The sequence below is a fragment of the Pleurodeles waltl genome, chromosome 4_2, assembly GCF_031143425.1.
Source record: "Pleurodeles waltl isolate 20211129_DDA chromosome 4_2, aPleWal1.hap1.20221129, whole genome shotgun sequence".
Taxonomy (NCBI): Eukaryota; Metazoa; Chordata; class Amphibia; order Caudata; family Salamandridae; genus Pleurodeles; species Pleurodeles waltl.
Window position 1 is genome coordinate 295,810,830 of NC_090443.1, and position 21,438 is coordinate 295,832,267.

General features: G+C 46.2%; 1 protein-coding gene across 2 annotated transcripts in view; it reads right to left on the reverse strand.

Annotated features, from left to right (window-relative positions):
• The window catches only part of IFT56 (intraflagellar transport 56), a 674,300-nt gene that overhangs the window by 507,006 nt on the left and 145,856 nt on the right, over positions 1 to 21,438 (reverse strand). Inside the window, exons 6-10 of one of the 2 annotated variants that reach the window (XM_069231232.1) lie at positions 17,780 to 17,925; positions 16,371 to 16,542; positions 6,067 to 6,141; positions 1,892 to 1,994; positions 532 to 587 (exon numbers count right to left, since the gene is read on the reverse strand). In XM_069231232.1, the coding sequence (XP_069087333.1) occupies positions 532 to 587; positions 1,892 to 1,994; positions 6,067 to 6,141; positions 16,371 to 16,542; positions 17,780 to 17,925 (552 nt within the window). The remainder of the gene's footprint in view (positions 1 to 531; positions 588 to 1,891; positions 1,995 to 6,066; positions 6,142 to 16,370; positions 16,543 to 17,779; positions 17,926 to 21,438) is intronic. The other variant, XM_069231233.1, reaches the window with a different exon arrangement.

The window sequence follows — 21,438 nt, forward strand, 5'->3', positions numbered from 1 at the left end:
AACTGAAACAATATTTGGCTTCATATTGACAAAGTGATTTGTACAAGAGAATGTGGCTGCTGTGGTTGACTTGAAGAATAAAATAGAGTCTAAAGCCACCTTGGTCTACCAGGTCTACAATGCAATAGGTGGAGATTTGAAACATCTAGAAAGTAGGCTGGGGACACTGAGTGACTTTAGCCCTAGAATATGTTCCAGGTTACACATATGCCACTTGGGAAACAAATAAATGTTTAGGAGCAATTACAGATAATTTTATTTGACAGTGTATGAGATAAAACATTTAACATTGCATAGAACTTGCCCATCAGCAACCACAGCATTTTAAGCATCACTATGGTATTCTGTGTGAATTCTAGACCAATTCTGTAAAGGACCATTTTGAAATGTACTGCTTCATTAATGACCATTGTATTGGCACTAAGTGCCTGTGCGCCCAGTTCAGTGCCTATGAAGCAGAGCCTGTCCTTGAGAATTTCATCTTTCCAACTGATCAAATCTCTGCTTCTTTCAAGAAAACCAGTTGCCTACCTGCGGAGTTGATGGCTCTAGGTCTTTAATTAAGCTGTAAGCTTCCTGCACGTCATCTGAAAGAACAGCAAAAGGGACACTTCAATAGAGGGAAATTGTTTAACAATATTTCTTCAAACAGATGTAAAACACCCGGGTATTCCAACCCCTGGGTTTCCATGGCACTGCTGTTATGGGATTGGACCATGTCCCGTCAGATGTCCAAATGTTTGGTGGCTTTATAGGAGTTGGTATGAAAATAAGCAGATGGCAGCTGACAGGTGGCACAGAGCCAACCTTACCTGACAGAGTGGCTCTGGGTGACTGCTGCTGGGGACAGACTACAAAATCTACCTTATGTAGAAGGGGACGCTTCACCAAGAGGACACAACCACTTTAATCCTTGACATGTAGCTGTATGTATCACAACCCAGAGGCACATGCTGCAGGCAACACACAACATCATCACCTACCAGTGATAACTCCAGCATGCCATAAGCACAATTATTCAGAAAGGGTAGCCATCAACACCCTTGAAATGCAGGAGACCACTAGAGAATCACTAGTCCTGAGAATACAAGGTGCATAAATAGAGAAGAAACAACCACCCACATCCTTCAAAATACAGTAGGCCACGCCATCAATCAGCGGAAACAACTATTTAAAGCCACTGGCATATAAGTTATTTCCTGTTTTACTTCATAAGCAATTTTTTTGGTCATGCGTTTGGCATGCTGCTTCCAATCAATGCATGTTTTCTGAGTTAGTATACACTTGTTAGACGTGCTTCTCTGTAGGTGAAATAGTGGAATTACCTTCATCTGCAGCTCAAAACAACAGAACGTCTGAATGATTTTAAAAAAGGACCTTCCTTTTCTAATTGTATGCAACTGGTTTTGTATGGTGATAGTGTCTGGATACTGTTTTGGTGTTTTATAAATGCCATGCACTTGTGCTTGCCTTTAAATGTACCTAATTCATTGCATGCAATTCTGGTTCAAGAAATGTGAATTACATTCCACTCAAACAACGCAGAAAAAATACTGTTCGGTGAAATCTGTATCCTCGCCCCCTCACAGGGGATCAGACAACATGCTCTGTTAGACGAGCCTCTCCAGCAAGTCCATCACAGGGAGATCAGACAGCATACGCCACTCAAGATTCTAATGTGAAATGTCCTTCCCACTGAAAGTTAATCAGAGATCATATACCGCCTCTTAGGGACTCAAACAACAGACCTCCCTCACAGGGGAAGTAAGACTGATAAGACAACCTAACCCCCTCAGAGACGATCTGCCACCAGGGGCTCAAACAGCATTACCTCCTCACATGGGGATTCTAGGTTCACAGAGGGGAGACGCTGTGAGGAGATATTTCTTACCCTGCCGCAGATAATAGATGACAAGGTTCAGTCTGGCTTCTGGTATCACATCCACCAGGGGTGGCAACACCTGAAGAGCCCCCTCTCCTCCTCGGAAGACCACCTACAGAAGGAAGGCAAGTAAGTCACTTAATGCAGGAGTGGAAACAGGTCAGACTGCACTCCCGAGACCCACACTGAGCACCTGCACTCCCCTAAACTGACAGGGTAGGGTGGTAGTTGTTAACACTGTCAAGTTCAACATCTTTGATTTAGCTGGATTCAAACAACCCTAATATCTGGCACAGATGTGAAACAGCAGCGTATTCAGTGTGATTTTCATTACACAGGCATAGAACTTAATATGGTGTGTACAAGACATGCTCTGGGTATATGTGATTGGCTGGTAGGCCTGGGACACGTGCTGGCTGCGTAGAAAGTCATCTGATTGGCCAGAATGGTCAGGAGTCTGAAAGTGGTTGGAGACCAAAGTGTAAGCTGTAGTTGGCCAGTAAAATGAATGGGTTCATGTAGGTTAGTGCCCAGGGCATGCAGAGCACCCGAGTACACTTTAGCACTACTTCAGTAATAATCCAAATGTTCAAAACTAGGAGGTTAGGTGCTCCAATTTGAAGGTGTTTTGGAGTGGTCTACTGATTCAACTGACTGAAGTAAGATGCAGAGTCAGCACATAGGATAATGGGAGCCTTGTTGCTGAGAAGGTCCCTTTTGTGTGTGTTATTTTCCTAATATGGGGTTCAATGCTAGAACATAGAGGCCACAATGTCTGCCTCAGCTGAGCTGGTGCACTGTTAACTGGTCCAGGCAATGAGGTCCACAAAGAACACATTGAGACAATTGACTGTTTGACTTGAAGCCAGACTGCGTATGATTGCCCTAACAGTGACCGAGGGATAAATACACAGAGGGTTCAACCTTTTGCCTGGCTAGCAATACCTTGCCCTAATAACCTTATGAAGTGTCCCAACACTGCAATACATACTCTACACTCTTGACAAAGACTGATATGGTGGATCCTTGTGTTCCTGCTGTTTTAAAATGAGATGTATACAGTTTCAATACAATCTCTCGACTGCTTCTGCGCTGAGTCATCTGGATGAAATTGGGAGACTCTAAAAGGAAACTATGTTTCAAAATTCATTACAGAGTTTAACACTATGGGGGTCATTACAACCCTGGCGGATGGTGGAGAACCGGCGGTAAGACCGCCAACAGGCTGGCGGTCTTACCTAGGTGAATTATGACCATGGCGGTTACCGCCATGGTCATCCGCCGGTTCTCCGTCCCGCCCGCCAGGGCAGAAACGACCGCCGGGCTGGAGACCTGGGTTTTCAGCCCTGCGGCCGTCAGTATACCGCCGGCGGTATTTGGACCCGGCTTACCACCGTGGATTTCCAGCGGTTTGAACCGCCATGAAATCCATGGCGGTAAGCACTATCAGTGCCAGGGAATTCCTTCCCTGGCACTGATAGGGGTCTCCCCCACCCCCCACCACCATCCCCGACTCCCTCCCCTACACCCCCCACCACCCCTGCCACCCCCAAAGGTGGCAGGGCCCCCCTCCCCACCCCGACCCCCAACATAACATTACTGACACACACCCGACAAGCACGCAGGCACCACCAACACACACACACCCCGACATACATGCCCACAGCCACACACACAGTCAGGCACACACACCCACATTCAAACATACACGCACACATCCATACAGACATACCCACAGACATACACAAACTCATTCCCATACACACAACACCCCCGCAAGCATACACGCACTCACACCCCCCCTACATACACACATGCACACCCTCATGCACGCACACAACACCCCCCCACCCCCCTCTCCTAACGGACGATCGACTTACCTGGTCCGTCGATCCTCCGGGAGGGGACGGGAGACATGGGGCCAGCTCCGCCGACACCGCCACGCCAACAGAACACCGCCACAACGAATCACAGGATGTGATTCGCTGGGCGGTGTTCTGTTGGCGTGGCGGTGAAGGTGGAGCAACCTCCATTTCCCCGCCGCCCGCAAGTATGGCTGTTGGCGGTTCTCCGTTGGAATAACGACAGAGAGCAGCCAACAGTCATAATACGCCGAGCGGCAAACCACCTGCACAGCCCTCGGCGTTCTTGCAAAAAGACCGCCGAGGTCGTAATGACCCCCTATATTAGGTGGCTGTTACCACCGACAAATCTATACAGCAACATATTCATACAATCAGCAGTGTCACATCACAGTTAATCATCTCTAACCGAAACATGCCATTGATCTTGGAGCATTTCTAATTTCAGTTTTGGGGAAAAATCTTCTTAGTAAACAAGGCATTAAAACACTTCTGAGCCAAGTTAATCGATAGGGGAAAAGAGAGAACATTGTATAAAAAGACCAATATTTGAGAAACGCAGTAACACTCCACCTTTTCATACTGTCCACCCACAAAGAACATTCATTTAACATCAGTCAATTAGCAATACCTCTGTCCCAAGCCTAGCCAGTACTACATACTACTAGGAATCAACAGGCACAGAGACGTCTCTCAAGACCCCAGGGCACCAACCCCAGCATCTGCACTTCCAACAATGCTACCGATTCACTACAGTAGGAACAGGATCAATCCATTCAAGCCACACAACTTCTCTGGTATATTCCTCCACTAACTCAGTATATCCCTCCACAGGTTCACCATTGCAGGGTGTTCGGTTTCTCCTTTGATGCTCCAGCTAGCCACAATAACCCATCTAACACAAGTCTCCTGTGCACTCCATGTCCTCCAATTTCACTTGGCATCTCACCCACAACCTAGGCCACCGGTTCTTAACCGCTGGCCAGGTACCCCTGGGGTCTGGAATGCCTACTTAGTGGATCCGCAAATGCTTAAAAAGTAAAATAACGTTAACAGAGTAATACATTGTATATAAGTAAATCACAAAATATAAGACTGAACATTTGAAACACTCAGCAAAGAAAACAGACCTGAAAATTAAGGTGGTAACATATAGAGCAGAACAAGCACATTAAAATGAATACAGTATGGTCGATGGATGGCCTCAATTAAATTTAGAAAAGCTCCAACCCTTGCATTAAAATAAAAAATGGGGTGTTTTATATGTGTTTATAAATTAAATACAATATTTAATAATTGGTGTATTTTTTTATGAATGCTTACATCCGTAATTTTGTGTATTGTTTTGCAATTCAAATTATCAAAACTGCTTCGGGTCGGACCCTAGACTCCAGTAATGACTCAGTAGGGGACTCCGGTTTCCAATATTGATTCAATGGGGTACCCATATTCCAGTGACGATTACGTGGGGGTCAATGAAGCTAAAAGGTTAAACAGCACTGCTGTCGGCTAAGACATTCACGAACTGCCAAGCATGCCAAAGCCAGCTTGCTCCAATAATCTGGAATGCATACACAACTGTTGTGACTACGAGAAGATAAAAGACTGCACACAATTCATCCTAACAAGCAACACCCTTCAAACCAACTGGTCCGAAAATGACGCTCTACTTCTGTTTCATTCAAGGTTCCAGAGCACATAGGAAGCCCTGATATAGGGTAACCGATAAAACAGGGGTTTTCCAAATGCCCAAGGTGACGATATCCATCTTGTCTCCAACCTCTCAAAGAACTGCTTCTGCAGTTTAAGGTATTATTTTAACGTGGCACACTTAACTTTAATTGCATGTACAAACAACAACACAGACTGGTTGGGCAGACTAAACCGTAAAAATAAGGGAGCAGTAGAAACTGTTTCTGTGAACTGCTACCTGCTTCAGGTATGTTCAATGTGCCATATAAAATACAAGGCAATGCAAATGTACAGATATCATTTCAAATCAAGATCTGTTGCTTTGAGGACTAGAACCCAGTTTTAGTTTTCTAGTGACAATATGGACCAGCAGACTCACCCTGCGCTTCAGCACTAAGACCCATAACCATCTTTTGCATACCTTCACTTCATTAATGTCATAGTGAATCATTTACATTCCTTCCATATTAAACATGGATCTATACCACAGTCATCAGTAGCAGAAGAAAATCGCAAAACCCATGTAAGAGACAGGGCACATAGCCCTTGAACTAAGAGACCTAATAAATGGTTCTAGCGATAATGTAATGGCTCATTTGGTGGCAAACAGACTACTTCTTCACAGCTTACCAAGTTGTGTCGGATGAGCTCCTTAGCAAACTCGAAAGAAGACGAGGAGTTGTCCATCAAACTTTTCAGCTCTGCCTAAAAAAAGTTGGGATAAGTGAAAGCAGAGATCTGTATGAGATATGAAAGACTTGCAGAGTTTTCCCACATCAAGTATGGGTGCCTGCTACCTCACACTGCCCAGAAAGGGGATCAAAGTCAAGCAACGTTATTACAGCAATAGGAGATAGCAAAAGTCTTCCAATTTTGTTTCCTTATGCTCTCAAGGTTTTCCTCTGCTAAAACGGTCTTCTGTTTTTATTCGGAAATTGAATTTCTAATGACAATCTGTTTTAGGTATCTCTCGGTAGTCATTTGATTTGGTTCTGACATAAATACTTAGACTTCCAAATATCCTCACTGCAGCACAAGCAGTCATCCTGATCATTACTGAATGTACATCTAATGTCCTCATTGATAGCATGAATAAACCTTTCAGTCAGTATTGGCCACTCCTCAAGCTTCATTACTCCCAAGGAGCTGGATTAACAAAAAAAACAAAGTTACAGGGGAAATTTGAGATTGTTTCAATGCTACAGTCTCTAATGCCATGTGCATTTCCCTAAAACGTGAAAACAATATTTGCTATTTAAATGTCATATTTAACGTGTATGTTTTCCTATAAAGTATGCACAAATAGTGGCAGATGCAGTAAAAATCGAATTCCAATTACAAGTCTTAAGCAAAACTTTTAGCAATCACTTATATTAAGCAAATTCTGTAGAAAGAAAGCTTTGTCTCACACAAGGCTAGGCCTGAAGATGTATCAGTTAAAAAAACCAAGGCTTACAGGTATGTTATACTTAGGTTCTGAATGAGTTATTTCAAACAACTATTACTCGCAGCCTAAGGTAACTATAACTCGCGCCTCTGCGCCATGCACAGCTTTTTATTCATTAATTTGGCTGCTAATGCTTCATGGCGAGAGCGTAAGTTATAGTTACCTTAGGGAGCCAGTTATAGTTATGTGGAATAACTTTAATTACAACTGCTGAATGTTTTTGTTTTTGTACGAGTAAATTTAGAACCTAACTAGAATGTCCCTGTAGCCTTTGTTTTTTTCAGTGAATTTCTATGTTTTTTTTTTAGCTTAAAGTAATTTTAATTACTATACGTTAATCAAACCACCGCCAAGCAGGCCCCTATAACCACCTAACCCCGCATCCCACACAGCGGAGGCCACAGGGCCTGGCCTGCAGCCAATTTCCCAATAACCACCCAACCCCGCACACTGCCTTTGGCCGAGCGCAGCAGGGTTGGCCATAGGGCCTGTCTCTCTGGGTGTAAAAGTAGGTGTGAGAGGGTGTCTCTGGGCGTAAGAGTGGGTGTAAGAGTAATCTGTGAGTGGGTGTGTGAGAGTCTTAGTGGGTCTATGAGTGAGTGTGTGAATGTTTGAGTGGGCCTGTGAGTGGGTGCATGAGTCTCTAAGAGGGTCTGTGAGTGAGTGCATGAGTCTCTGAGGGGGTCTGTGAGTAGGTGCATGAGTGTCTGAGTGGGTCTGTGTGTGGGTGTGTTAGTGTCTCATTGGGTCTGTGAGTGGGTGTGTGTCAATCAATATTTGTAAAGCGCGGCTACTCACCCGTGAGGGTCTCAAGGCACTGGGGGAGGGGACGGGTCTCATCCGAAGAGCCACGTCTTGAGGTTCTTCCTGAAGATGGCGAACCACAGGCTTTGTCTGAGGTGCAAGAGGAGGTTGTTCCAGCTCTTTCCTGCAGAGTAAGTGAAAGATCGTCCTACGGCGGTGGTTTTGCAGATGCGAGGGACAGTGGCCAGGGCCATCTGGGTGGAGCAGAGGGATCTGGCGGGGTGTGGAAGGAGATGCGGTGGTTCAGGGAGGCTGGACCTCCGTTGTGTATGGCCTTGTACGTGTGGGTGAGAAGCTTGAAGGTGATTCGCTTCTCGACCGGTAGCCAGTGGAGGGTCCTCAGGTGTTGGGAGATGTGTTCTCGTGAGGGAAGTCCAGAATGAGTCTGGCGTCGGCGTCCTGGATGAGTTGACGTTTTTGATGTTCCTAGTTGAGGTGCCGGTGTAGAGGGCGTTGTCGTAGTCGAGCTTGCTAGTGACTAAGGCGTGGGTGACTATCCTGTGACAGTCTGCTGGGATCCATCTGAAGATCTTCCGAAGTTTGCGGAGAATGTGCCAGCAGGAGGAGGCAACAGAGTTTACCTGGCGGGTCATGGATAGGGAGGAGTCGAGGATGATTTCTAAGTAGTGGGCGTGCTCAGTGGGTGAAGGGGGGGCGCTGAGGGATGTGGGCCACCAAAGATGATGAGCTCCGTCTTGTTGGAGTTGAGCTCGAGGCAGCTTTCTCTTATCCAGGTGGCGATGGCTTCCATTCCTGAGTGAAAGTTCCTTTTGGCCAGGTCTGGGTCTTCGGTGAGGAAAATGATGAGTTGTGTGTCATTGGCATATGAAATCGTGGCTTCTGACGATGGCAGCAAGAGGGGCCATGTATACGTTGAACAGAGTGGGACTCAGCGAGGATCCTTGGGGGATTCCGCAGTTGACTCCTGTGGTTCTGGGCGTGTAGGTCAGGAGTCTGACCCTATGCACCCTCCCCGAGAGGAAGAGTGAATCCATTCCTGGGCTCTTCCGCGGATTCCTATGTCATGGAGTCTGGTGCACAGAGAGCTGTGGGAGGTCGAGGAGTATAAGTGCTGTGGTGTGGCAGCGGTCTAGGAACAATTGGATGTCGTTGGTGGCTGCCAGGAGTGCTGTCTCCGTGCTGCGACTGCTGCTGAAGCCGCACTGGGAGCTGTCCAGGGAGTTGTTGGTTTCAATGAAATTCCGTAGTTGTGCGTTGATTGCTTTCTCCAGTACTTTGGCGGGGTAGGGTAGCAGCAAGATAGGCCTGAAGTTCTTTAGTTCTCATGGGTCGGCCGAAGGTTTCTTCAGGAGAGGTAGTATTTCGGTGTGGTTCCAGTCCTCGGGGAAGGTGCCCGTACTGATGGAGCAGTTGATTGTGTTATGGAGCTCGGGGCGATGGATGCGCTGGCTCTGATGTATATGTGGTGCGGGCTGGGGTCCGAGGGAGCTCCGGAGTGGGTGCTGTTCATGATGTTGCCTGTTTCCTCTGTGGTGAGCATAGACCAGCCGTGGATGGTCTGGGTGGGTTCTAGGGGGATGGGTCAGTCACAGGTTCTGGTGCCAGCATTTTCCAGGAGGGAGATGTCTTAGATGTCCTAGATCTTGTGGTGGAAAAAGGAGGTGAGTTTGTCACAGAGGTCCTGTGACAGGGGATGCTGGTGGTGTCAGAGGCAGGATCTGTGAACTCATTGATGACTGAGAAGAGTTCCATAGAGCTTTGTGTGGAGGAGTTGATGAGCTCCCGGAGTGCGTCCTTCCTTGTGTTCTTGATTTTTTGTCGGTGGGTGGCGGTTGCGGCTCTGAATGAGGCGAGGGCTTCGCAGGGTTGGCTGTTCCTCCATTTTTTCCCTAAACGTCTAAGGGGACGTATTGATTCTTGGAGTTGAGTGGTGAACCAGCTGGCTTTCTTAGGTACGTGTTTAGCTGATGTAAGCCGGAGAGGGGCTAGAGTGTTGGCGCATTCAGTGAGCCTTGCGTTGAGATTGTGCGCTGCTGTGTTAGTGTCATCAGAGGGGGAGGGTGGGATGAGGTGAGTTGCTCGTTGGTGATTTTGTTCTATTTCCTGTGGGGGGGTCCTGGGGGTGCGGGTGCGGCTGCTGGGTGAGGTGATTGTGAAGTGTATGCAGCAGTGGTCGGTCCAGTCTGGGGTGGGGTTGGTCTTGATAGTGATCCGGTTGCTTGGGGTTAAGATGGGGTCCAGTGTGTGCCCACGATGTGTGTGGGTGTGGAGACCAGCTGTCTCATGCCGATGGTGGCAAAGTTGTCGAGTAGAGCAGTGGTGTTTGGATCGGTGCGGTCCTCGAGGTGGAAATTCAGGTCACCGAGGAGGGGGTAGTCGACTGACGCCAGGACCTGGGGGGAGGCGATGTCTATGACGTCATCTATGAAAGCTGGGCGGGGGCCGGGTGGCCTATACACCAGGGTGCCGCAGATGGAGAAGTTGTGGTTGGAGTAGACCAGGAAGTGAAGGTGTTCCATGGTGGTGCAGTGTTCTTCTTGAACGGCCTTGACACATAGTGAGGACTTGTGTACGATGGTGAGTCTTCCCCCCGGGTGGGAGGGCCGGCCCCCTCCTTAGGATGCTGAAACCGTCGGGAAGGGCGATGCCTGGACCCGAGGTGGGGTTGGTCCAGGTCTCGGTAAGGAAGGCGATGTCCTGTCGGGTGGTGTCGATCAGGTCCCAGAGTTCGGTGGCATGTTTGAGAAGGGAGCGGATGTTCAGGAGCAGGCAGTTGATGGGGTTGTGGAGGTTGTTGGTATCTTTGTGTGCGGAGAGTACCTTCAGTTTGTTGAGGCTGGCGCTGAAGTTGCAGTTCCTGCAGATGAAAGGTCCGTAGGTGTCGTTGGGGGAGATAGTGCAGTAGTTGTTGAGACATCCGGTGTGGAGGCGGAGGAGGGTCTTGGAGTTGTAATGGAGGCAGTCCAGGGGTGGTTTAATGGATATCCACGGTTCCTGGCGCTGGGCACGGACGGGCCAGATGGGCATGCCTTTGGCGCGTTCCCTGCGTGGCCGCGCTGCGGCCACTATTAACAAGGGGAGGGAGTGGGGGTAGCGATCAGCTGGGAGGTGGGATGGCGGGAAAGGTGCTTAGTGGGTGGGGAGGGGGGGCAGAGGGGAGAAAGGAAAAAGAAACAGAGAAAAACAAGGGATGATAGAAAAAATGGCAGAAAACACAAGAGTGAAAGAGCGACAGAGAGAAAGAAAAGAGAAAAGGAAATACTTACTTGTGATGGCCACTAGACCACCAGAGATGAGGCGCAGGGATGAGCCTGCGGGTGGAGGAGGGCCTCTAACTGAGAGTCAGGAGACTCTCAGTTCGTCCCGGCAGAGGCAGCAGCAGCAGCCAGAGGGTCTGGGGAGGGCAGCAGACGGTGACCAGGCGGTCAGTGCAGTTGCCTCTCACAGTGCTGCGGCCGCCATTAAGAAAGGGAGGGAGCAGGGGTGGGGGAGCGGTCAGCTGGGAGGGCAGGAAAGGTGCTTCGCTGGGGGGTCAGACGAAAGAGGGGAGAAAGGAAAAAGAAATAGAGAAAGACAAGGGATGATAGAAAAAGAGGCAGAAAACGAAGAGTGAAAGAGCGAGAGAGAGAAAGAAAAGGAAATACTTACTTGTGATGGCCTCTAGACCATCAAGGATGAGGCGCAGGGATGCCTCTGACTGGGTCTATGTGTGTCTCTGAGTGGGTCCGTGAGTGGGTGCATGAGTCTGAGTGGGTCTGTGAGAGGATGTGTTTGTGTCTAGCTGGGTCTGTGAGTGGGTGTCTGTAAGTGAGTATATGCCAAGGTCTGGAGATAGATAGATAGATAGATAGATAGATAGATAGATAGATAGATAGATAGATAGATAGATAGATAGATAGATCCTATTGGGGGTCAAAAAAGTTGTATTTTCCATATTAATTCCCACAGGATCCCTGAACAAGACTACAGCCCGAACCACTGGATGGAATTACACCAAATTTGGCTGAAAGCTAGCTTTTGGTAAGCAGATTGTGCTTTTGCTTATTTTGAGTAAATCCTTTCGGTAGTTTGAGAAATGTAGGGAAATCCAAATTTTATATCTCTGGCCGTGACGACTTTGCAATTATTTCACAAATATTTAGCGGAAATCCATGAATTTTCACGAATGCTTGTGCAAAAAGAAGCGCTGTAATTGGCTGACCACAACCTGAAAGTTGTGGCTGTCATTTTATTTCACAGGACACGGTCCCCAGTGGTGAAAATCCTAATTGAAAGTGGCATAAAGGGTAAGGGTGAAGGTACCCTGACCCCAGATGTGTGATATAAGTGTATTTTAGGGGCAAGTTATGGGTTTAAAATAATTTTGCTTCATCATGTGCGATATTTGCAAACATTTGCAAATTGCCCTGCTAATTACTCCACATATTATATCATTGATGAAATCTTCTATGCCATCTTTGATACTATCACCTCAACATTTGCAATAAAATTATTGATAAGAAAACTGTGCACGTTATAGTTCCCTTAGGGCGCGAGTTATAGTTAATTGAAAGAACTCTAACTGCTGAATTTCTATGGTTTTGCACGAGTATATTCAGAACCTAACTAAAGTGTCCCTGTAACCGTTGTTTTTTTCAGTGAATATATATATATATATATATATATATATATATATATATTCTGCACATGCATAAAAAAGGCACTATTGTTTTTTATTTCTTATCTCATATGCTGCAAACATGACTTCTATAAGTTTTTATTTTTCTGGCTTTTAAATAGGCAGTTGAAACTCCTGGGGCTCACGCGTACCTGGAATCAGGAACGCTGCTTTTATCTGCAAGGAAGATGACCTTCTGCCCCTTCAAAGCATTCAATGATTTAAACCTTTCCTGTTGCATCTGCCTGGCAAAATGGGACTAATAAAACTCGCCATTTCTGAAGGAAGCAAAGTAGAACTTTTAATCAAACGGTGGGAGAAATGTGCTTGTTATTATAAAATCCTCACTGCAGACGTGCACAAGAGGGCTGGGATCTTTCTTTGATTTTCTAGTACGGGAGCGGGCTGGCTTTGGGAAGGTGTGAAGACAGAAAGGAAAAGGATTTTCAGTACCTCTATAAATTTACTTTTTGGATTTTTGTAGCATACATAAATTTGGACACCTCTGCCTCAAAGAGCTGAGCAGAGGTATCATATTACAGTTAAAGATGAAGAAGCAGGAACTTTAGCTGGAAACGATCAAGGAGATTTGCGAATCACAGTGGACCTCAACATTTAAGAGCTGTTTTAAAACCCTTTCCACCATAGAGCTGACTGGAGCAGAAGATAGAAGAAAGCCCTGCTGGAAAAATGCCGATGTGACGAGTGAAGGGCTGAAGAGAGATTTCTACCACTTGCTTTGAATCCCTGGAACTAGAAAGCTGCTCTAGTTACTGGGGAAGGAAGCTAGTCTATTGATGAACAATAAGACTAAGAAGGCCCAGGCCTATCCAGACTGCCTGGTGTGGCATTTCTTCAAATGCTTATGTGGAAGTGTGGAAGTTTTAAGAAACAGGAAAATGCATCCCTCTGGAACAAAGCCAGCAAAACTACTGGTGACTGGATTTTTGGCCGTGGACCTGCACAAAATGACTGAAAGCCATTTTCCCACTTGAACTCGGTTGTTGTCCAAGGTGCCTGTACCTGAACATTTGGGAACTTTTGGAGTACCAGGCGAAGTAGCCTCAGAACTATAGACTGGTGTTTGAAGAAACAATCTAAAGATCAGGAAATGTGCAGGGTTTTTTAAACAAGAGCATTTGTTGCATGTGAGGAACGCAGTTTTTGGACTCAACATATTTTGTAAAAATAAAAACTTAAAAACGTCCTATGGTAATACCATGGAAGCATAGGTTGGTTTCATTGTCAAAAGCTAAGCTTCTCTCTTAGTGGCTGTTTTTGAAATCACAGCCGGTTTCTTTGTGTGATTCAGTTTTCATTTTGAGAGGCTGCCTTACAAACAAAAACGCCACAATTCATTTTTAATATCCCCTGATCCCAATATCAGATTTGCAACACTGTTGTGCAAATTAATCATTAATTTGTGTTAATTTAACTATGTTTTGGAACATTATCATGTCTATTTCCTAACTTTAATATTGTTCTGGTGTTGCTGTTTACATGGGAGATGTATTTTCTCAGTTGGAAGCCTCAATGTGGTGAACGTGGGTTTCCCAATAAATACAGGTCCTATGAAGGAGCTCAGCCACACCTCACCTCCAGACTATCGAGTTACTCTCCACTTCAATTAGCATTGGGGCTTCCTACAGGGGCATCCAAGTGCTCTAACAGGGGCTACACCATCTCTTTCTGAAAATCCACTTTTTGCACAATGCATGAATTGTAGGAACTGTGGAATGCTGTTGCTCTACCTAAATTATTAAACTTTTGTCTCATTTAAAACCATACCAGACTACACTACGTCTGCTTAGCTCTTAGTTCTGCTAACATAATGTTTTAAGACTGGTTTCCTTTTAGGTTCTAAAATCTATGGGGCAGTGGTTGAAAATTAAAATATTTTACAACCCTTTCATTACAAGGAGAGAACTCTGCCTTTTACTATAAATGGTGTTAAAGACCGTGGGATGGGGTGCATGGAAGATGAAGGGTGGCTAAGGGTTAAAGTCTGAGGGAAAGCTCCTGACCAATTTCATTCACACACAATCTTTCCGAAGCAATGTTACATGCTAACATTGAACTGGCGGTGTGATGTCCAGGTCACATTCTAACTGGCATTTGGTATCTAACAGTTTAATGCCAATGCTCCTGGAGTAATGCCACAGTCTGATATTAGTTTAATCATCTGATGTAACAGACTGATACCAAGGTCCTGCAGATATCACTGGGGACCTGTTGTTAAGTTGCTGTAATGATGTCAAAATGTGACATCAGGTATCCAGAACTTAGTTCCTGAACAACAACCACTTCCTTTCCCAAACAAGATTGAGTAGAGAAGGAGATAGTGGTTAGCGGGGTTTGGAAAGTATTGTGCAGCACTGACAAGCTGTAATCAGCTATAAACAATACAGATCCGGAACAACAAACCATTAATCAGTATAGTGAAAAAAGAGCAAATTAGTACATAAAAGGCCCTACAGGCAAGAAATCTATAAAGTCCCGCCTTTCAAAACTATGTCCTGTCCCTAAATGCCCTTTGTCCTGTCCTTAAATATAGTGTCTCAAAAGCATAAAATAGCTCTGAAATTATTCACCTGTTTTCATTACAGTGTATAACTGGAAGTCACGCGTATATGTGCATGCTTGTGTTTTTTAGGTATTTGTGTGTTTGTGGAGGGGGTGTTGGTGTGTGTTTTCATGTTTCAATTCAGATTTATCAGAACTGCTAATTAAATCCCCTGCAGCAGAGATACATGTGCAACCTACAAAGAGCACCGATCCAGAAATGGGATTAGTTACAAGAGTGTCAAACAATTTAAGTACAAACTTAGGCCTTCAAACTAGTTAGTGGTGCCACATGACTACTTGGGCAATCACTATGGTTTTGCAATGGCTCCTGGTTAAAGCTCAGGGGGCCAAAATACATGATTACTGGCATCTATCTCTAAAGGAAGTAACATCACTACACTGTCTGTGAATCAGCTCTTTAGACAGCACCTTCACTGATTTCACAGCAAAAGCATCATTAAAAGAAGAAACCACAAAAGAGAACGTCATTTGTCAACATCCACCACTACAGAAGTGACATTACTGCATTTCTCAGCATCCAACCCTTCAGAAAAAGACATCTCTGCTTTTCCAACATTCACAAAAAATGAGGTCACTGGTTTTTCACAGAGATCATCTTTAAAACAAAAAACCAGAGACATGGCCTTAAAGACCAGGATGGGCTATTTAGCCAGAACCACTGCTTGAACCACTTCTTCACTGACAGTACAGTGAACACAAACAAGGGAATAACTTATCAAGTGCCTAGCAAGGCATACTGCCCATTCCTGCAATCACACTCAGACCTAGACCACTCACACACCCACACACTATCAAACATACTGGACATCACTGACCTCATCACCTATCATAAGCCTGGAGCACTGTTCATTACAAAAACATGTTTCACACCCACACACACAACATTCTTGATACACGCTGGCTACAGCATCCAGCGTAGAAACCACACACATAAGGAGGGAGGAAGCCTCGCCGTCACCCCTAAGTACTCCTGATCCTGCTCCCCAGGCAAGCAGGCAGCACAACTCCATTAGGATCCTCAAATCCACTTGACACACCTCAGTGCTTCTTTCTCATCTACAGGCCCCCTGGAGCAACAAAGACTTCATTGATAAATTCTCAGATTTCCTCACCACCTCATCCATCTGACACAGCCTGAACACCCTCCTGGATGACTTCAACCTCCCAGACAATACAAGCATGAAAAATAAGACAGGACACCATCAAACTGGAGGTAAAGAATTGTAAAAAAGAAAATATATTGCAACCATCCTTCTCTATTTATGCAACATCCCTGTGTCCATTTAGACTTCCCCAGAGCTGAAGATGCACCTCTTTGAAGACCACTACATACACTGCGGTAACAGTCTGCTTTTGCTCTTACAAATCATCTACCTCGCTAATCATTCATTGACTGCATGTTTGCCATAGAAATGCACAGTGCTTGCTCCGCTGCCTTTTGGCAAAGTTTGCGCTATACAAATTCCTCATATATAATACCTCGGCTGCCTTGCCATTGTAGAGACGGAAATGGTTACAAGCCTTGAGGTTGAGAGCGATGGTGCTGTCAGGCACTTGCTGCAGGTACACAGCCAGGACCTCTTGTGAGACGTCATAGTAATCTAGTTTATAGTAACACAGAGCCACGTACACATTCAGAGCAAGAAACTCCCTGTGAAAGAGAGAGAGGGAGAGAAAATGAGGGATAGAAATGGCTGGTAAAAAGAAAGTTGGGAGGAGACACATCACAAAAAAGAATAGGTATTTATGAACATGGTAGCACAAAAATGACTTGCTCTTTCCAGTCATTACTTTCTGAAATATTCAATGTTTTCTGGCTTTCTTTCAATGACAAAATAAAACCATCAAGGGCAGTCTGCAGGATATTGGCTCAATAAAAGATAGCAATTCTGGAGAAACACCGCTACAGGTAAATATTTCCTCCTTCAGTTTTTTTTTTTTTTTTTAACTTTCATTGAGTTAATAATCCGTGAACAACCCTTTGTTGGTTTCTGAAGCAGAAAAGGAGACATGAAAGCAGGGTTACTTCTAAAGTGAAGGCCACAAAAACAATATTACTGGCAAGTAACCTTTCCTACTCTTGCAAAAGGTCAATCTGCCATTCTAATCTTTCTATTTCCTGCCAACTGCTGGAGGATCTTCAGACAGTAATACAAAAATGTTTCTGTATTTAACCTATTGGTGACTTTATGTGGTAGGGTGGAAAAACATCAGATGATAGCAAGTTGAACCTGTAAAAATCACCTCCATCTTAGGTAGCCTTTTCTAAATCATTTAATCTATACACAGGTATGCATCTCTGTTGCAGCTTTAGAAAGGTTTCTGTCCATGTTTCATTTCTCTCAACCTTTTGAAATATACAAATAAAAGAGTGTCTGTAAAGAATTCCATTCCATGTTCGATTAGTGTTCTATTTTAATCTGGATTTCTGTTGAATGTTGATTTCCTGCATATATGCTACTGGAGAGATTTGACTATATAAACGTACTTTGGGATTAACCTGTTGTGATTCTGATAAGGATCATACACAGTAAAACTCACAAAGCCCTTTGTTTTGGCATCATCTTTAAAATGATGTTTGTGCATATCTAAGGGGCTTCATCTGAAAACAAAGAGATCCTGGAGATCTCGTGATTTCAATGCCAAAACCAACAACTATTGTACTCCCCTAGTGCTAGTTTTTTAAATAACAAGCAGTTTCTTGATGTGATTCTTTTTTCATTTTCAGAGAGTGGCCCTCTTATCTTCAAAGGCGTCCTTGTGCATATCTAGTTAAGTCATGCTGTACTGGGACATCTGGGAGGGAGTTCAATTGAGGCAACCTGGAGCTTAACAGAAAGCATAAGGGAAGGTAACAGCCACAAAGGTTTATACAGTGCAGTACACACCGGTTGTCCAACAGGATGCGCTTGTATATGTCAATGGCCTCTTGGTAGTGAGATCTCATGTAGTGGATTGAAGCCAAGCTCAGTTGGTCCTCAGTGATATCCTGCAAGCTCTGGTGATATGTCATCAACTTCTTCTCATCGTTGAACTGAGGACAAAAAGAGAAAGAGGTTAGTGAATATATTGGGTGGGGCACTGAGTCACCACTAAAGCTAATATGAGGGGAATCTGGAGAGTTCAGAGTACAAGTACACACAAAATGTAGATACCTGCCAAGAGCGCATCTGCAGAGGCCAGAGCACTCTCACCCACCTGTCTGAAGAAAGCTGACCTTTTCAGCCATCACTGCCAATGTAATGCGTTCTGCACTACAAAGCTGACCCCTAAAGCTGAATTATTACCTTTATATTTCAATTTTCTATAAACCCTGCGGAACTGTCATTTTCCAAAAATCGTTGCAAGAATGCACAATTAGTTGAATTTAAGACTGAATTCACTCAGATGATTGGCAGAGGGTTATGTGGCCGTCACCTGTATGGCTGGATGGACTCATGGGAATGACAGCAGGGTAACAAAGGCAGTCAACTTGAGGGCTAGTAGGCTTAGGGGATATGAGGTAAAGAGAAAATCACTGTCCTGGGTCGGATGGGCTCTGCGAACAGATATAGGGATTTGAGCCTCACCCCATCAGACAGGGTTATTGGAAGTATGCAATTCTTCATCCACTGAATTTTCTGCATAATTTGATTTACCACAGTTGCCACATAATCCATCTGCTGTATAATTTGCAGATTGAATATGTTTGTAGCTTAAATGGGAGACTCCTCTGCCTCTGGTCAGCGTCTGTTGCCCTCCCCAGTTCCTCCGGCTGCTGCTGCCTCTGCCCCTCCTCTGGATCGAACTGAGAGCCTGCCTGACTCTCAGTTCGAGGCCCTCCTCCACCTGCAGGCTCCTGCCTGCGCCTCATCCCTGGTGACCTAGTGGCCATCCACAAGAAAGTATCTCCTGTCTCTCTTCTCTCTTTTTACTGCTGGCTTTTACCTCTGCTTTCACTCGTTTTCTAATATTTAATTCTAATCCTTTTTCTATTTTTTTTTTCTAATCTTTTGTTTTCAGTCTTCTCGCCTCTTTCTGCCTCTCCCCTCCCCCCCCCCCCCCGGGCTGCTGCTGCCCTGTGGCCCCACCCGACCCCCACGAAGTGCTTTTCCCGTCCTTCTGTCTCCCAGCTGACCGAACCCCCGCCTCCCTACTGGCCATCGCGAGCAGCGGGCGCACCAAAGGCAAGCCCGTTTGCGCCCACCTCGCCTGGACTCCGCCCAGCGCAAGGAAACCTTAATCTTCGATAAGCCGTTCCCTGGCCACCCTCCATTATGACGCCAAGACCCTCAAACACCTTAACACTGGACGTCTCAGCGTCTGCTGCACTGCATATCCTAAGGACACCCATGGACCTTTTTTCTGCTGGAACTGCAACTGCAACCTCAGCTACAACATACAGCCGGAACACCCCACACCCAGAACCATTGACGCCCACCACAACCTCATCAACTGCCTCCTCCTGAATATAGCTCCCTCCATAAGCCCATCACCAAACTTTGGGACCTGATCGACTCCGCCTGCCCAGACATCGCATTCCTAACCAAGACTTGGACCAACTCTACCTCTGGACCAGAAATCACCATCGCAATCCCGGATGGCTACAACGTACTAAGGAAGGACCGGCCATCATGCACAAGTCCTCACTACGCAGCACGGTCAAGACGGAGGAACACTGCACCACAATGGAACACCTTCACTTCCTGATCCACGCCACTCACAACTCCTACATCCGAAGCACCCTGGTCTACAGACCAACCGGCCCCCACCCAGCCTTCATCGCCCCACTGTAGACAACCTCACCACCCTTGGCCTCAGACAAATGATCACTGCGCACACACACGCTGCAGGAAACACAATAGACCCCATTTTTATCTCGAGCAACCAGATCACCATCAAGAACACCTCCACCGCGGACTGGACAGACCACCACTGCCTACACTTCGCCATCACCACTCCCAACACCCGCCTCCCTACGGCCCCCCAAAGGAAACGGAATCAAATCAACGATGAGCAACTGCAGGAAAATGGCTCCCTGTTGCAGTTACCCCCCACTTTTTGCCTGATATCGCTGACTTGACTGAGAAGTGTGCTGGGACCCTGCTAACCAGGCCCCAGCACCACTGTTCTTTCACTAAAAATGTACCATTGATTCCACAATTGGCACACCCCTAGCACACAGATAAGTCCCTTGTAAAAGGTACCAGTGGTACCTAGGGCCCTGTGACCAGCGAAGGTCCCTAAAGGCTGCAGCATGTGTTGTGACACCATAAGGGACCCCTCACCTCACACATGCACACTACCATTGCAGATTGTGTGTGTTGGTGGGGGGAAAAAGGCAAAGTCGACATGGCATCCCCCTCAGGATGCCATTCACACAAAATACTGCCTGTGGCCTAGGTAAGTCACCCCTCTAGCAGGCCTTATAGCCCCAAGGCAGGGTGCACTATACCACAGGTGAGGGCATAGCTGCATGAGCAATATGCCCCCACAGTGTCTAAGTCAATTCTTAGACATTATAAGTACAGTGTGTCCATACTAAGTATATGGTCTGTGAGTTTGTAAAAACGAACTCCACAGTTCCATAATGGCTACACTGAATTCTGGGATTTTGGTATCAAACTTCTCAGAATAATAAACCCACACTGATGCCAGTGTTGGATTTATTACAAAATGCACACAGAGAGCATCTTAGAAGATGCCCTCCTATATTTTACCCAATCCTTCAGTGCAGGACCGACTGGTCTGTGCCAGCCTGCCACCGACACTGAGACCCCCCCCCTGGGGTGAGAGCCTTTGTGCTCTCTGAGGCCAGAAACAAAGCCTGCACTGGATGGAGGTGCTTAACACCTCCCCCCTGCAGGAACTGTAACACCTAGCAGTGAGCCTTGAAGGCTCAGGCTTCATGTTACAATGCCCCAGGTCACTCCAGCTAGTGGATATGCCCGCCCCCTGGACACAGCCCCCACTTTTGGCATCAAGTCCAGAGGAGATAATGAGAAATACAAGGAGGAGTCATCTACCAGTCAGGACAGCCCCCAAGGTGCCCTGAGCTGAGGTGACCCCTGCCTTTAGAAATCCTCCATCTTGGTTTTGAAGGATTCCCCCAATAGGAAGAGGGATGTGCCCCCACCCCCCCAGGGAGGAGGCACAAAGAGGGTGTAGCCACCCTCCAGGACAGTAGCCATTGGCTACTGCCCCCCCCAGACCTAAACACACCCCTAAATTCAGTATTCAGGGGCGACCCTGAACCCAGGAAATCAGATTCCTGCAACCTACACAAATAAGAAGGACTGCTGACCCGAAAGCCCTGCAGTGACGATGGAGATGACAACTGACTTGGCCCCAGCCCTACCGGCCTGTCTCCAGACTCAAAGAACCTGCACAGCGATGCATCCGAAAGGGACCAGCGACCTCTGAGGACTCAGAGGACTGCCCTGAAACCGAAGGACCAAGAAGCTTCAGAGAACAGCAGCACTGTTCACCAACAGCAACATTTTTGCAACAAAGAAACAACTTTGAAAGAAAGCGTGAGACTTCTCACTCTGCACCCGATGCCCCTGGC